The sequence below is a fragment of the Myotis myotis genome, unplaced genomic scaffold (assembly GCF_014108235.1).
Source record: "Myotis myotis isolate mMyoMyo1 unplaced genomic scaffold, mMyoMyo1.p scaffold_m19_p_56, whole genome shotgun sequence".
In the NCBI taxonomy this organism is placed as follows: Eukaryota; Metazoa; Chordata; class Mammalia; order Chiroptera; family Vespertilionidae; genus Myotis; species Myotis myotis.
Genome location: NW_023416364.1, coordinates 274,914 through 292,239, shown reverse-complemented (window position 1 = coordinate 292,239; position 17,326 = coordinate 274,914). Strand labels below are relative to the sequence as shown.

The following is a 17,326-nucleotide window of genomic DNA, read 5'->3' as shown; positions in this document are numbered from 1 at the left end:
GGGAGAGAGAGAGAAACATCAATGATGAGAGAGAATCATTGACCAGCTGCCTCCTGCATGTCCCCTACTGGGGATTGAGCCGGCATGTGCCCTGACCAGGAATCAAACCATGACCTCCTAGATCATAGCTCGAAGCTCAACCGCTGAGCCACGCCAGCCGGGCCCATGAAGTTCTTTTTCAATGATCACATTCTATATTCCAGAGATTCCTAACTTGGAGCCACTAGGCAAGCACTCGAGTCCATGAGACCCTGGATTTGTATTTTAAAAGTATGCATTTATCAGGGTAGTAAGAACAGCTATTGTAACAAACTCCAAAGTATCAGAAGCTTCACCCAAGAACATTTTATTTCTTGCTCCTATGAAATCCAATGAGGGTGCATCGAGTTGGCAGGGATCCGGCTTCTTTTGTCTTGGGGACCACCATCCCCAAGGACTTCAGAATGCTCTGTGGATTCTTTGCTGATAGACAAAGATCAAGAGAGTCTGGAAGACTTTGGAGGAAAACCTATGTTTGGCCAGGCCAGGAAGTAACATCCATCACTTCTTCTCATTTCCACCAGCCGGATCCCCTTCAAATCGCATCTCAGGGAGCGTCCTACCTCCCCTCCCCTCCCCAGCAAACGCTGTAGGTTCGCTCCCCTGAGGGTCCGTGCACCCCTTCAGTGTTGAGGCAAGTACATGTCATCGCAATACTTCCAGACCTTCTCTTTGTTGAAATTCCGGGTCAGTGAGCACCATCGTTTCCCAAATGCTTCCGAGTCGTCGGTACATCCCCAGTAGATGGTGCGTCTGAACCAGAAGGGAAACACGCATTTTGCGAAGTCTGCGGAGAAGAAAGAAGCCATGGGAATAAGAAACCTTCCTATCCAGTGCCTCCTCTTCATCCTAACACACACGCACGCCCACGCACACGAGCACGAGAGCACGCGGACTTTTCCACTCTTGCTCTATTCCACCCAGCGCATATGGCAGCAGCATTGGTGGCGGGTGGGGGTTCTGCTGCCCACAGATGTATCTGAATGCGCTTGAAGCACTCGTCTGTCTTTGGTGGCCCGTGGTTTCCGTACCATCAGAGACCTGCACACAACCTATTTTTCACAATGTAATGGCCTGTGCATTCCATTTGTTTTCTTTTGTTTTGCTAATCCTCACCCAAGGATATTTTCCCAATGGTTTTTAGAAAAAGTGGCAGGGAAAGGGAAAGAGAGAGAGAGAGAGAGAGAGAGAGAGAGAGAGAGAGAAAGGAACATCAATGTGAGAGCAACACATCAGTTGGTTGCCTCCCCCAGGTGTCCCCAATCAGGGCTGGGCATCGAACCTACAACGCAAGTACACGCCTTTCACTGGAGTCGAACCCGCAACCCTTCAGTCCTCAGGTCAGCGCTCCCACCACTGAGCCAAGTGGCTGCTAGGACTGTGTGTCCCATGTGCAGAACCGTATGAGGATCTCAGAGACGCTCAGCGCTGGGCTGAAGATGCCCCCTGAGGTCGTCAGAGGCAGGCACTCACCTGTCTCAGAGCAGTACTTCCAGTAGCCTTCAAAGTTCTCCGTCACGGAGCACCACTTGTGCTTGGCCTTGAACTTGATACAGTCGTAGTACAGGTTGTCCTTATAGCGGAACGGAAAGAAACACTTGCCATCTAGAGAAAACGAACACACTGCCTCCATCTCTGGGCGGCGGGTTGAGGTGCTGCCATGCCCCTCTCCTCAGAAGGGTGGTTCTGCCCTGCCCGGAGCCCCCCGCCTGCGTTCTGCTGGAGCTTATCCACCCCCAGAAGCAGGGCTGCTGGGCCTCACTCCCCACAAAGGGTTAGCTTTAGACACACTCCCCTGTCCCACTATTCCCATCGCATGAACGGCCTTGACATTTTGCTTAGCATCCGGCCCCAGTTCCAGAAACCGACCCTAAGCTTAGAAACATACATGTGGCCATTTATCTATTAAACGATTTCCCTTCTGCCTCTTTTCTTCACCCTCTTCCGTCTTCACACACACCCATGTGCACACACACATGCACACAGACACACAGAATGTAGGCTTGTATCTTTCCACACTTTTTCCAGGTCCATATGGATGTCTGAATCTACCCATCTCTCTCTGTATATATAAAAGCCTAAGCAACCGTTACGACCGAATGACCAGAATGACCGGAACGACCGGTCGGCCAGTCGCTATGACTTGCACTGACCACCAGGGGACAGATGCTCAACACAGGAGCTGCCCCCTGGTGGTCAGTGTGCTCCCACAGGGGGAGCACCACTCAGCCAGAAGCCAGGCTCACCTATATAATAAATATATAATAAATATATATATTTAGAGAGAGTGAAAAGGGGGGAGAGAAGAAGAAACATCTGGAACCAGCGACCCTTCAGTGGGCAGGCCAGCACTCTAACCACTGACCCACAGCAGCCAGGGCCATAGTAAACGTTTTATGGTCAACCTACCTTTCATTTCTGGAAAGTATGGCATCGTTTCTGAAAAATAAAATGTGAAGCTGATGTTTATTTCGCTCTTATGTCTTCCAACCAAGAACACGGCGTGAGAGTCTGTGTTTTAGAATCGCTTCATGTTCTTCAGGATGGTGTTATCACTGACTTCCCCTAAGTCCTGCACATTGCTTGCCGATTTCACTCCACGGCGGTTTTCACCATTGATGTAAAGTAGAGTGCTTCCTTTTTCATCAACGTGTAGTAAGTTCTTACCAGCAAGGAGAAAAACGATTGACTGTGTATGTTTGTCTTATATCCAGCCACATAGCCAGCGTCTTCTGTTAAAACTCGTCATCTTTCCCAGTGTTCCTAGGCACTTTTAAGTTTACCATCATAAAATAATGCTGCCCATAATTTTCTGTAGGCTTACAGGCTATTTCCTTTTTGCAGTATCACCTATGTTAGAACACCCCCTCCCCCGATAATGTTAAGGAGCACTGGTCAAAGTAGACACCCCTGACCTCTGTACTTCCCTGGTTTTGCTTGGAATGACATTCAGGTTCAGAATGTTCATTTTAGCCGAAACCGGTTTGGCTCAGTGGATAGAGCGTTGGCCTGCGGACTGAAGGGTCCTGGGTTCGATTCCGGTCAAGGGCATGTACCTGGGTTGCGGGCATATCCCCAGTGGGGGATGTTCAGGAGGCAGCTGATCGATGTTTCTCTCTCATCGATGTTTCTAACTCTCTATCTCTCTCCCTTCCTCTCTGTAAAAAATCAATAAAATATATTTAAAAAAAAAAAAAAGAATGTTCATTTTAGCATGGCGAATAATAGCACAACAAATAGAAATCAATTCAAAAATGTTCATCACTACGGGAATTTTAAAGTAAAATATGGCTTTATAATGTCGTACAGGCAAACAGGAGATATAGCATAGGAATGGAAAATTTTGGACTTCATCTGTAGGTGACGTAAGGCATCTCCTATTTCGTTATGTTCTATAAAACTAGTTCTGCAAAATGAAAGTCACATTATTAGGTTGTATATAATGAAATATTTGATCGTGTGAAAATATTAACAGTAAAATTGATTGTTCTTTTCCTTTTCCTTAATGATTTTTAACATAGAATGTACTTTCTTATGTTCAAGGACATAAAGTAGCAGTTTTTCATGAAAAATATGATTTCTTACAGGAAAAAAATATATAATGTTCAACAACTTCACATTTTATTGCGAAATATAAAAAGAAACTGTAGGTTGAGAAACCAAGATGGTGGCATAGGTAAACACCTGAAATGGCTGCCTCGCACAACCACTTCAAAAATACAACGAAAAGACAAAACAGACATCATCCAGAACCACAGGAAGGCTGGCTGAGTGGAAATTCTACAACTAGAAGGAAAGAGAAAAGCACACTGAGACTCAGGGGAGGTGCGGAAGTAAAGTGCAGAGGTACAGAGGCGGGCGCCTGAGGAAAGGGCTGGCAACGGAGGATGCTGGTGTCTTTTCCAATCAGGAGGGAGTCTCAACCTCCAGACTGCTCTGAACTCCAGTTCCAGGAGAGTCTCTTGGGGACCCAGACTCATATGGGAGAAACTGGACTGTCTGGCAGCAGGCAGAACTCAAGGGCGGCTTTCTCTCAGGTGCTTGCAGCAATAACCGCAGGACACTGAGATGATTCACTGAGACCCCGGGCCCCTTAGGGTTGGGCTGAGGATCAGCCATAGCTGTTTGCTCTGACCTGTTGATTCCCTGAGCCCCGCCCCACCCAAGCTGCTAACAGAGGCTTTTGCATATGAATGGGTTGGCCATTTGAGATCTAAAATTACCTAACAAACTGCAGCTGGGTCAGAGAGACCCAGAACATCCAAAAGAAGGTCCAAGGCCCCACAGAAGCTTGCATTGCTTCACAGCTGGGCCTCATCTGGGCACCTCCAAACCCCAAATAAGGAAGAGGAATCTGCAGATCTCTGTGTACCTCCTGCTGAGTAGCCTCAGGCAGAGGCTAAATTAGCACCTCCTTAGATCCAAGAGCCCGTGTACCCAGTGGTCAGATTGGGACCATCCAGATTACAGCTCCTCAGATCCATAAGGGACATACTCAGGGTCAGACTCAGTGAGCATCAAAGCTCCACTGAAGCAAGTCTTGCCTCATAAGGGAGTCTTCAGCACAGAAGTTCTCCGACTGTACACACAGCTGATTCTCACAGACAATTGGCCTGGAGGTCAATTGATACCAACAACAACCAAGGCTTAACTACAAAAGACTGTGCACACAGCCCACAAAGGGGTGCACCAAGATTGTCTACCTCAGGTAATTGGGGAGGCTGAGCCACTGGGCCCTATAGGACACCTAGCACACAAAGCCACTCTATCAACACAGGGAAGCAGACAAAATGCGGAAACAAAGAAACAGATCACAAATGACAGAAATGGAGGAAAGCAAACTGCTGGATATAGAGTTCAAAACCACAATTATAAGGTTTTTCAAGAATTTTCTAGAAACCGCTGATAAATTTAGTGAGACCCTCAAGGATATGAAAAAGGACCAACTAAAAATTAAGCATACACCAACTGAAATAAAGAATAATATACAGAGATCCAACAGCAGACAAGAGGATCCCAAGAATCAAGTCAAAGATTTGAAATACGAAGAAGCAAAAAACACCCAACCAGAAAAGCAAAAAGAAAAAAGAATCCAAAAAGATCAAGATAGTGTAAGGAGCCTCTGGGACAACTTCAAGCATACCAACATCCGAATTATAGGGGTGCCAGAAGAAGAGAGAGAGCAAGATATTGAAAACTTATTTGAAGAAATCATGACAGAAAACGTCCCCTACCTGGTGAAATAATAGACTTACAAGTCCAGGAAGCGCAGAGAACCCCAAACAAAAGGAATCCAAAGAGGACCACACCAAGACACATCATAATTAAAATGCCAAGAGCAAAAGACAAAGAGAATCTTAAAAGTAGCAAGAGAAAGACAGTCAATTACCTACAAGGGAATACCAGCTGATTTCTCAACAGAAACTTTGCAGGCCAGAAGGGAGTGGCAAGAAATATTCAAAGTGATGAATAGCAAGAACCTACAACCAAGATTACTTTACCCAGCAAAGCTATCATTCAGAACTGAAGGTCAGATAAAGAGCTTCACGGATAAGAAAAAGCTAAAGGAGTTCATCACCACCAAACCAGTATTATATGAAATGCTGAAAGGTATTCTTTAAGAAGAGGAAGAAGAAAAAGGTAAAGATACAAATTATGAACAACAAATACATATCTATCAAGAAGTGAATCTGAAAATCAAGGGAATAAAAAATCTGATGAACAGAGTAAACTGGTGAATATAATAGAATCAGGGGCATAGAAAGGGAGTGGACTGACAATTATTGGGGGAGGAAAAGGGGTGTGGGGGTGTGGGAAGAGACTGGACAAAAATCGTACACCTATGGATGAGGACAGTGGGGGGGGATAAGGGCAGAGGGTGGGGTGGGAACTGGGTGGAGGGGAGCAATGGGGGGGAAAAAGAGGAACAAATGTAATAATCTGAACAATAAATATGAAAAAAATAAATTAAAAAAAGAAACTGTAATAAAAGTTTTGAGCTACTCACCAGCAATTGGCATATCATCAACTGAAAGACACAATTTTAAAGAAATATTTATTTCACTAGATTTAGCCTTGGAAATAAAATAAATTTTACCAAATTATATCTGAGTACTCATAATATTTTAAAGGTGATGCATCCAAATTTCAATAGTGCTCATTTTTTAATGAAATATTTGATCATGTTTAAATATTAACAGTAAAATTGATTGCTCTCTTCCTTTTCCTTAATGATTTTTAACGTAAAATGTACTTTTTTTAAGTTCAAGGACATAAAGTAGCAGTTTTTCATGAAAAATATGATTTCGTACAGGAAAAAAATATAATGTTCAACAACTTCACATTTTATTGCAAAATAAATAAAGAAACTGTAATAAAAGAGTTTTGAGCCACTCACCTGTAGTTGCCACACCATAATCTGAAAGACACAATTTTAAACAAATATTTATTTCACTAGATTTAGCCTTGGAAATAAAATAAATTTTACCAAATTATATCCTAGTAATCATAATATTTTAAAGGCGATGCATCCAAATTTCAATAGTGCTCATTTTTAATAGCGTGATTAGAAATTAGATTCCTAATTTTCCCCTTTGCCTTAACTATAGTTTCCAAATATTGTTATTGAACAGGAAAAATTAAAATTATTTTTAAAACAAAAAATTCAGCAGGCAACAGCCATTAACTTTTCCCACACTTTCCTACAGAATAAACCACATCATAGGAGGAAAAATGTGTTCTATCATTTCACCCTTCTTTTCTGTTCTTATTTCTTTTTGGTCCTCTCTGAAAGGTACAAGTTGAAGAACGTTTTATGGAAGTATCCTTGGCTTATACAATGAGATCAAATTAGTTTTAGCATCTGCTAAAAAAGAACCTTTGCATTCAACTCAATCGGTTCGGTGTGAGGATGAGATGAACACATATTTGCCTCAGTTGATTGGGCATCGTCCTGTGCACCCAGAGGCCACCCGTCCGATTCCCGGTCAGGGCACATGCCCGGGTTGTGGACTCGATCCCCAGCAGGGGACCAGCAGGAGGCAGCTGATCGATGTTTCTCTCTCACATCCCTGTTTCTCTCTCTCCCTCTCCCTTCCTCTCTCAAAAAAATAAAATAAATTTTCAATACTGTGGATGAACAGGTGCCTCAGGGCTCTGCGGCACAACGGAGCATAGAAAGCACTTAGCAGATGGGGACAATTTTGTTGCAAGGATAAGGGGTTCCCTTCTTACAGAAATCGTTATTATTTCCTCCCCTATCCGATAACTCACTCAGGTTGGCCATACATTTTCACAAACCATAGAGCACTTATAGCCACTAAAAATTGCTGCAGAATTCAAGCTTAGGGGCCTTTCATGTCTGGCAAATATTGAAGTTACAGGAAATCTCACAGAAAGTACTAAGGCATTGGCCATTGTTTGCAGAACTTCAACTGCTTCTCTAAGACCAGGACGCAGGCTGCATCTCAATGCCTGTAGGTGTTAAACAGGCAACCTGTACAAAAGATGAAACTTCTTTCTCTAGGAGCAGGAAATGCGGCAGCAAGAGGGAGAGAGTCCCTTACAGGTGAAAGATGCCAGTAGGAGGACACAAATACACATGGACAGTGCGGAGATGTGGCTAAAGAAGGGGAGGGTTGAGTGGGGCGGGGGGTGGTAAGATATCAGCCGAAGTACTTGTGTGCATGCCTATAAGCATAACCAGTGGATGCAAGACACTGGGAGGGAGGTGAGGGCATGTGCCGGGGGTTGGGGAATGTCAATTGGGGGAAAAAAGGAGACATATGTACTACTATTTGTAATACTTTAAACAATAAAGAAAGAAAAAATGTAAATTTTTTAAAAAGAAAAGAAAAAGAAAGAAATATGCTCTCTGTCCAGCTGGCGTGGCTCAGTGGTTGAGCGTCGACCTATGAACCAGGAGGTCATGGTGTGACTCCAGGTCAGGGCACATGCCCAGGTTGTGGGTTCCATCCCCCGGTGGGACACATTGGACGGTAACCAATTGATGTTTCTCTCTCTCTCCCTGTCACTTTTCTCTCTTTAAAATCAATGAAAACATATCCTCAGGTGAGCATTATAAAAATAAAGAAAAAGAAAGGAAATAGGCTTTCTCAGAATCTTTAGTGCAAATCCCAGTTGTCACCCGCAAGCTGAGTGGCTTTAGGAAAATGACTCAGCCCCCCTGTGCCTCGGATTCTCTGCTACAAAACTAGGGCCGTGCTGTCACCTGCCTGGTGGGTTATTGTGAGGAACAGATGTTTTATGCATATAGACTCCGTAGAATATCGTCGGGAACAAAGAAAGCACTTAGCAACAGAGACCTGCTATTGCTACCACCAATGTCATAACCATTGAACTGTCAGCAGCAGCATCACCATCTTCATCACCGTCGCCATTTCTTCATCACCACTGTCTGTCATCAGCGAGATTCAGGCTAGACTTCGGGGAGGGCTTGGTGGTGTTTCTGATATGGAATACAACATATTTCTCCCATGTCTGTCACCCTTCTCACTCCCTCCTGAATTCTCCTCTTAGGGATTCATGCCTTTGGAGCGGTCGCTGCCTAAATGGAAATCCCTTCCTCGAGGAAAGAGAAATGGAGATGAGACCACTGGGGTACGGAGGGGAGGCAAAGGCACTGAGCATCTTCCCAGGCCCGGGCGCCACGCCGAACGCATCAGAACGTTGGGAGACAAGCATTCTCTCCGCCGTCGCACAGACCGGAGAGCTAACATCCCGAAGACGCAACTGAGCTCCGTGATGTTGCTGAGTGGGTCTGGCTGCTGTATCACCTGATCTCACTGCTCTGTGGAATCCAATGAACAAAATAAACGGATGAACAAAACAGGTCCAGAGACATAGAAGCAAAGAATAGAATTCAGAATCTCAGAGGGAAGGCAGGGGTGAGGGAGGGAGGGTGGGTGGGTGGGAAGAGATAAACCAAAGGACTCGTATGCGTGTATGCATAAGCCGCGGTCACAGACAATAGTGTGGTGAAGGCTGTGAGGGGAGGGCGGGGTGGTGGGGAGGGAGTGAATGAGGGAAAAGGGGACATCGTAATTCTTTCAACAATAAAGATAAATTGAGAGAGAGAGAAAGAGAGAGAGAGAGATCAGTTGCCTCCCGTATACACGGAGTCCTAGGTGTGTACCCTGACCCGGAGTGGAACCTGCAACCTCTCGGTGGGTGGGACGATGCCTCCTGCAGCTGAGCCACCGGCCAGGGCACTAAGACTCTTCACACGGAGAAAATATGCGGGAAAACATGACATGATGTTTCAGGAGGCCAGACACTCACATGGAAGCGATTTAGGGCCATCTTCGCCAGTTCTTTCCCTTCCATGGGTGTTTTAAATGCACATACAGAAGTGAGATCCCATAAAGAGATGATTGTCTAGGTCAAAAACTGCTCTTTTTCAATTGGCGTGAAATAAAACTTCCAACTGATAAGCAAGCAGTGATCACAGCTCGCTGAAGAACATCTTTTCGTTTTTTCTGGTTGTTTTGGGGGGTTTTTAGACCTTTATCAACCCCCGTGTTTGATTTCTTTTTCTGCGAAGATGGCCTGGAAATATTTACAGTCGTGCATGCGCCCTAGCCAGTTTGGTTCAGTGGATAGAGCGGACGAAAGGGTCCCAGGTTCGATTCCAGTCAAGGGCACATGCTGGTTTCCGGCTCAATCCCCAGTAGGGGGCATGCAGGAGGCAGCCCATCAGTGATTCTCTCTCATCATTGATGTTTCTCTCTCTCTCCCTGTCCCTTCCTCTCTGAAATCAATAAAAATATATTTAAAAATATAATAAAGTCGCTCATGCAAGATCCTGGTCCCTGGCCATCCCATAAAAAATAACGGCTTTGGCAGCTCTGGGTAACCCTCACCACATTCCTGGGAAATGCATCCGCCACGAAATCTCTTCCTCTGTTGTCACCTTATCGTTGTTGAAGGTGACATGGTTGGTAAAGGAATGAGACAGGCGTCCCAAACCTTCGTTTCCTTGCAAACCCCTACAGGAGGCATTTAACACAGACTGGGATGGAGGGAGGCACCGCTTATGTCAGTAGAATTTTCCAGCTGACATTCCCTGTCTTTCGTGTGTATTACTGGAGTCCCTTTTTATGTTTTCTTTTCTTTTCTTTTCTTTTCTTTTCTTTTCTTCTCTTTTCTTTCCTTTCCTTTTCTTTTCTTTTGTTTTCAAGCCCAGCAGTGGACCATGTGTGCTAACTGGACAAAGTAGAGAGCGTCTTTCTCCTTCTCAGAGCCCAAGACCTAAGGGTGAGCCTCGCCCTCCCGGGGCCCGGACTCGGTGGCCCAGGCACCTGTGCCCAGCCCCACACACCGTCCCAAACTCCTCACCTTCGGCGCTGACGGTGCTGAGGAGCCCCCAGGCCCACGCCAGCAGGAGCCCCGCACGCCGTCCCATGCTCCTCCTCTGGCCCGGACTGGGGCGCCCAGTTCACCCTCAAGGTTTATAACCACAGCCAGGCCTCCCCTTCCTCCCCCCTTCCTCCTCCTCCCCGTCTCCCTGGCTCCATTGTAGCAGCTCCTCCTTCTCTCGTCCCCTTCCTACTTCTCATCTCCTTCCTTCTCCTCCTCCTCCTCCTCCTCCTGCTCCATCTCCTCCTCATCCTCTCTCTCCCTCCGGCCCTCTGTCTGTCTCTGCTCTCTCCCCTTCTCCCCCCCCACCTCTTCTCCCCCCCCCCTCCTCCCTCCTTCTTCCTCCTCTTTCTTCTCCTTTTTCACCTTTCCTCCCTCCCTCTCTCTGCCCCAAAGCCAGACAGCCTACTCTGCATAGGAAGAAACACAGAAGGAAAAAAATACTTAATTGGCACTAAATATAGACAAGAGTGTCACCGCAATACATTCAATACAAAGAAAATAAATGAATATAGACGAGGATTTGAAATTCCTGATGAAGAATTTCAGGTTGTTGCCAGGACAACGGTCTTCAAGAATCACAGCAGCCACAGGCAAATCTGTGCCCTAGACCCAGTGGGTGTCTGCGAGCCGGGTGTCCGCGGGCCAGGGCGGAAGTCCCTGGCGAGGCTCGGGGAGGCTCACGGAGGCTGCAGGAGCAGCGGGTTTGCTGCTTCTTCGTGTTTGTCCCACGGAGCCTCCGTGCAAGAACCCTGTGCCCCGGCCACGCTTGGCGACTCGCCTAAAGGGCCGCGGGGCCTTGCAGTTCTCAGGAGTGAGTAACGCAAGATGTACAGTCACCGACATTTCCCAACTCTGAGACTAATTGCAAATTCTGAAACACACTGCCTTGTATTCTTTAAAAAAAAAAAAAAAAAAAGCTTTTTATTGAGTTTAGAGAGAGAGGAAGAGAGGGAGAAGGAGAGAGAAACATCGATTGGTTGCCTCCCATACGGAGCCCAACTGGGGATGGAACCCACAACTAGGGCCCATGTACCAACCGGGAGTCGAACCGGCGGCAGCGACCTTCTGATGGACGGGATGATGCCCGAACCACTGAGCCACACTGGCCAAGGCTACTGACATCATTTCTACATCTAAAGTATATGAGATGCCCTTGCTGGTGGGTCTACAATGCAGACTCATATTTAAAGGTGAATGTTGCTCTGGCTGGTTTGGCTCAGTGGATGGAGCACCGGCCTGCGAGTTTGACTCCGGTCAAGGGCACATGCCTGGGTTGCAGGCTTGATCCCCATTGGGGGGTGTGCAGGAGGCAGCTGATCAATGATTCTCTCTCATCATGGATGTTTCTATCTCTCTCTCCCTCTCCCTTCCTCTCTGAAATCAATAAAAATATATTAAATATATATATATAAAATAAAGGTGAATGTTAACATAATGAAATGAATTTAAAACATGACCTTTTAGCACTGCTGAGGTTTTGCATATTAAAAATGAAAACAGCCTCGATGATCTCAAAGAATATTGGTCCAAGCATTTGGGGATTCCAGGACAGATACTGAGAGAGGCAATTGGACTGTCTGACCAAAAGTCCAGGTCACGGCCAGGGTGGCTCAGTGGTTGAGCATCAACCAGGAGGTCAGAGTTGGATTCCTGATCAGGCACATGCCCAGGTTTTGGACTCGATTCTCCAGTAGGGGGCATGCAGGAGGCAGCCGATCAATGATTTTCATCATTAATGCTTCCATCTCTCTCTCCCTCTCCCTTCCTCTTTCTGAAATCGGGGAGTGACGAAGGGTGGGAGGGTTAATCTGGGGGTGAGTGGGGGGAAGAAACATGTAAGAGAGACATTGCCCAGCCGGTGTGGCTCAGTAGTTGAGCTTTGACCTGTGAACCAGGAGGTCACAGTTCGATTCCCATTCAGGGGGCATGCCTGGTGTGGAGTTTGCAGGGGGCAGCCCATCCATGATCCTCTCTCATCATTGATGTTTCTATCTGTCCCTCCCTCTCCCTTCCTCTCTAAAATCAATAAAAAATATATTTTAAAAAAATAGTAAATAAAAATAAAATGAGACCCCCAACTACACTGCTTCAGACCCACCATCCCCACCCATTGGTTGTATGGCTTTTGGCAAGTCCTCAACACATCTGTGCCTCAGTTCCCCCATCTGCAAACCGAGGAGCCCTGCTTGGGACCCACGGTGCCCCTGGGTAAGACTCCACGCACCCACCCTCTGATGCCAAAGGGAGGGCCTGTGGGCGGCTAAGGAGCTTTCCGATGGCGGAAGAGTTCCAACACCAGGCGAAAGCAGACGCCGTGTGTCTGAGGGCCGGTCCTGGTTCCTGGGGCACTTGTCTCTCATTATTCAGCTGCTCCCCATCCTCGTCCTCGTGACTGTCGATGGAGGAGCCCTTTCCCCTCTGCTCATTACTATTCTTGCCCGAGGCTCCAGCCCCCGTAAAGCGCATTAATGCACCCATGATTGAACTTTATGGGCTGATGAATATGGATGCGCGCAGGTCGGGGCCTCGTTCACCTCGGGGCCACCCCGTCCAGAAGGGCCCCCTTGTGACCAGTCACTCAAAACGTCCCCCCGGGGCTATAGCTCATCCTACAGATAGGCTGGGGCCGCGCGGGAGGGCCAGCCCCCAGACAGCCCAGAGGCCGTGGGAGCAGGACCCGAACGCGGGCCAAGAAGGACGCTCTCACAGGTACAACTCAATGAGAAACCTGGGGGTGGGTGAGAAGCCAGGCCTGCGCCCCCACAGCAAGGAAGGGGGGTCTGGGGCAGCCTGTCCACTGGGGAAATGTCACGGGAGCCACCTGGCTCACGGGGCGGTTTCTAGGAGCCACCTCCTTTTTAGAAAGTCATCGGAACAGGGGGCATTTATTTATTTTATTTTTTAAAACTAATGATACATTGTTATCTTTCTTTTTAAATATATTTTTATTGATTTCAGAGAGGAAGGAAGAAGGAGAGAGAGAGAAACATCCATGATGAGAGAGAATCACTGATCAGCTGCCTCCTGCAAGCCCCCCACTGGGGACCAAGGCCATAACCAGGGCCTATGCCCTTGACCGGGAATGGCACCAGCGACCCCTTGGTTCCTGGGTCGCCGCTCAACCGCTGAGCCACACCCGGCTGGGCAGGTGCCATTTATTTCAATGGCATGTGTTGGTGAATCATGGTATCCCACATCGGACCGTTTCAACATGCAATCGAGACAAAAAATGATGGAGATGTTTCCCTTCTTTTTTCACACTCCAATGCGTGTCTTACACCTGTTTTACGCAAATGGCAGCTAGAGCTCAGGTCTTAGGGCCCGGAGAGCCCCAAGGCTGGCGGCCGTCATGGGGGACAGTGGCCTTCCGAGCTCTGGGAAGGAAGCACCGAGAAGGTGGGAAGGCGGCCAGGGGGCAGACTGGGTCCTTTCGCTGCTAAGGGAGTCTGCCTGCGTCCTAAGTTTGGGGAAAGAGATGGAAGAAAAGGGAACGAGACTGGACACGTTGCCTGTGAGCATCTTCGTGGTTCTGAGTCTTTAGACCCACCCTCTGAGGCAGCAGCCTTTCTTATCTCACGGCACAGAAACTGTTACTAAAATTCTGCGGCACACCAAAAAAAATATTATTTTTTTTGCTGACCTGACCAAATAAATAGGTATTCTGACTCATTTACCCTGATCCGCTGCTGTTGTGTTGGCTGTTGTCATTTTTAAAAAATACATTTTCTAAATATATTTTATTGATTTTTTACAGAGAGGAAGGGATAAAGAGTTAGAAACATCAATGAGAGAGAATCAGCTGCCTCCTGTACACCCCCTATTGGGGATGTGCCCGCAGCTAAGGTACATGCCCTTGACCTGAATTGAACCTGGGACCCTTCAGTCCCCAGGCCGACGCTCTACCCACTGAGCCAAACCGGTTAGGGCTAAAATATATTTTTATTATTGATTCAGAGAGGAAGGGGGCGGGAGAGAGATCTAGAAGCTTCAAGGATGGGAGAGAATCATTGATGGGCTGCCTCCCACACGCCCCACACTGGGGATCGAGCCTGCAACCCAGGCATGTGCCCTGACTGGGAATCAAACCGTGACCTCCTGGTTCATAGGTCGACGCTCAACCCCTGAGCCACGCCAGCCGGGCAGGACTCAGTATTTCGGAGACACACTCTCTCCAGTGACCTTACGCCCACGGGCGCCTGCCCCCCGCAGAGTGGCTTCCATAGTCGGATTGTTATGTCCACGTAACCGATGAGGACATTGGACACCGGAGGTCAGAGAGCTGAGGGGGCCTTCAAGGGCCGCCCCGAGGCTGATGTTAATGAGCCCACTGAGGCGCAGCTCTGAAATTGTTGGTGAGGCAGGCATGGAAGCATGAAACTGGGAGGCCAAGGGCGTGAGCAAGGGGCACACCGTGCCTCTCTCCTGTCCATCAGCAGCCCTGAACGTCCCCCTTACACGCCCTCTGCCGTCTGCACAGGACTTTTCAGCATCGACTGCACTGAACAGCGGTTCTCAACCTGTGGGTCAAACAACTCTTTCACAGGGGTCGCCTAAGACCATCGGAAAATACATATATAATCATATATTGTTTTTGTGATGAATCACTATGCTTTAATTATGTTCAATTTGTAACAATGAAATCGGGGGTCACCACAACCTGAGGAACTGCATTAAAGGGCCGCGGCATTAGGAAGGTTGAGAACCGCTGGCTTAGAATAAGGCCTTGAGGTGGGCTCTATGCTCCCACATTTGATGATCGGGAGACGCACCCCGGTCTGACTGTGCTTTGACTCCAGAGCCGCAAGCACCCCTTTCTCTGAGCACCCGGCAAACGGGTGCCAGTGGCCGGATGCCAGCCCCGACGGCCCCACGGCCTGGGACAGAGGGTCCTCGGAGCGTTTGAACATCCTCAGCCCTAAGGGGAATGTTCCGGACGTGGGTGTGGGGCTATTAAGGCTCCCTTTACGCTTCAGCCACTGTCTTGAACTGCCTGCAGAATATTTCCTGTTAATATCCACATCGTGATCCAAGCGGACTCATTACCGTCCCAGAACGTCAGTCCATATCAACTCCTCGCGTTTGCACAAAATCCTTTACAGCTCAAAGAAGGGAGCCATGCAGATGGCACGGATGGTCGGGGGCGGAGGGGAGGGATGCATTGCAGGGAGGAGAGAAGCGCAGGTGCAAAGGCCCTGAGGCTCAGCCAGCTCAGCTGGTGCAGGGAACAGTGGAAAGGTTAGCGTAGCTGGGGCAGATCCCGGGAAGGGAACATGAGGGCCATGGTGTGGACTGTGGATTCTGTTGTAAACCTGATGGGGAGATTTGAATGAAAGATGCCGCCTCCCCCCACTGTATCCCTCCCGTGGTTTCCAGCTTCCCGTGGTTGAGAATATAAAGAAGGCTCTGCAGGGTGCGGCCCCATCCACCTCACCCGGCACCTCTCTAGCCTCTCTGCTCCCGGCCCCAGACACAGCAGTTCGACTTGTTCCTTGAACACAACTAGCTCTTTCCCATGCCAATCTCTGCCCAGATGAGCCCCCCGCCGCCTCCACACACCCCAGCTCCCCCCACATCTACCTCCTATTTCTCTGCTTCCAGGAGCGGACAGGGCAGAGACTGGAGCCAGAGGATCAGGCGGGGAACGTGACAACAGCTTAGGGAGAGATGGTAAAGGCCTGGCGTTGGTCAGTAGCAGCAGAGGCAGGGAGGGAGGAATGGATGCCAGAACTGCTCAGAAAGTAGAAGCAGTTGGATTTGGTGACTGATAGGGCACAGGGAGGGGAGAAGGAGAGGAGAGCCTTACTTTTGGGGTGATAGCTTGAGAGATTAGGGAAAGCATTGTCTTGGCCTTTTCCGGCTGCTATAGCAGAAATATGGTAGACCAGATGGCTTATAAACAGCAAACATTTATTTCTCCTGGTTCTGAGGCTGGGAGGTCCAAGATCATGGCCCCGAAGATTTGTCTGGCGAGAAGTCACTGTCTCCTTACCATCCTCACAATCGACGAGGGAGCTCTCCAGTCTCTTTTCTAAGGGCACTAATCCCATGCAGGAGGGCCCCACCCTCATAACCTAATCATCTCCCAAAGGCTCTACTTCCTACTACCATCATCTTGGGGGTTAGGATGTCAACATAAGACTTTTGAGGAGACACAAACACTTAATAGCAAACATAGTGCAACGAAATTAAGTCCTGGGGGTGGGGTGCCAACCAGTGTGGCTCAGTGGTTGAGTTTTGACCTTTGAACCAGGTTTGATTCCCAGTCAGGGCACATGCCCGGGTTGCAAGCTCGATCCCCAGTGTGGTTCGTGCAGGAGGCAGCCGGTCAATGATTCTCTCTCATCATTGATGTTTCTATCTCTCTGGTGTGGCTCAGTTGGTTGGAGCATCTCCCTCTCCCTTCCTGCCTGAAAGCAATAAAAATATATTTTTAAAAAATAAATGAAGTAAAGGGGGAGGATAAGATATTTGGAGCTATCCATCAAATGCCAGATGTTGGACTTTGAGGTGCTTGATCCAGAGGGACATGTCCAGGAGGCAGTTGAAAAGGCGATTCTGGCCCTGACCGGTTTGGCTCAGTGGATAGAGCGTCGGCCTGTGGACTGGGGGGTCCCGGGTTCGATTCCGGTCAGGGGCATGTACCTTGGTTGTGGGCACATTTCCAGTGGGGTTGTGCAGGTACAGATGGTCGATGTTTGTCTCTCATCGATGTTTCTGGCTCTCTATCCCTTTTTCTTCCTCTCTGTGAAAAATCAATAAAATATTGTTTTTTTTTAAAAAAAAAAAAAAAAAGATGATTCTGCCACAGAATTTTAGAGATTAGTTCAGGGGTGGGCAAACTTTTTGACTCGAGGGCCACAATGGGTTCTTAAACTGGACCGGAGGGCCAGAACAAAAGCATGGATGG

General features: G+C 48.0%; 1 protein-coding gene across 1 annotated transcript; it reads right to left on the bottom strand.

The window, feature by feature from the left end:
• Positions 1-662: 662 nt before the first annotated feature.
• LOC118657480 (binder of sperm protein homolog 1-like) lies at positions 663-10,462 on the bottom strand. Its single transcript, XM_036311526.1, is given in 5 exon segments — positions 663-826; positions 1,513-1,644; positions 2,449-2,478; positions 9,174-9,194; positions 10,396-10,462. Coding segments are annotated over 5 exon segments (414 nt in total).
• Positions 10,463-17,326: the final 6,864 nt, after the last annotated feature.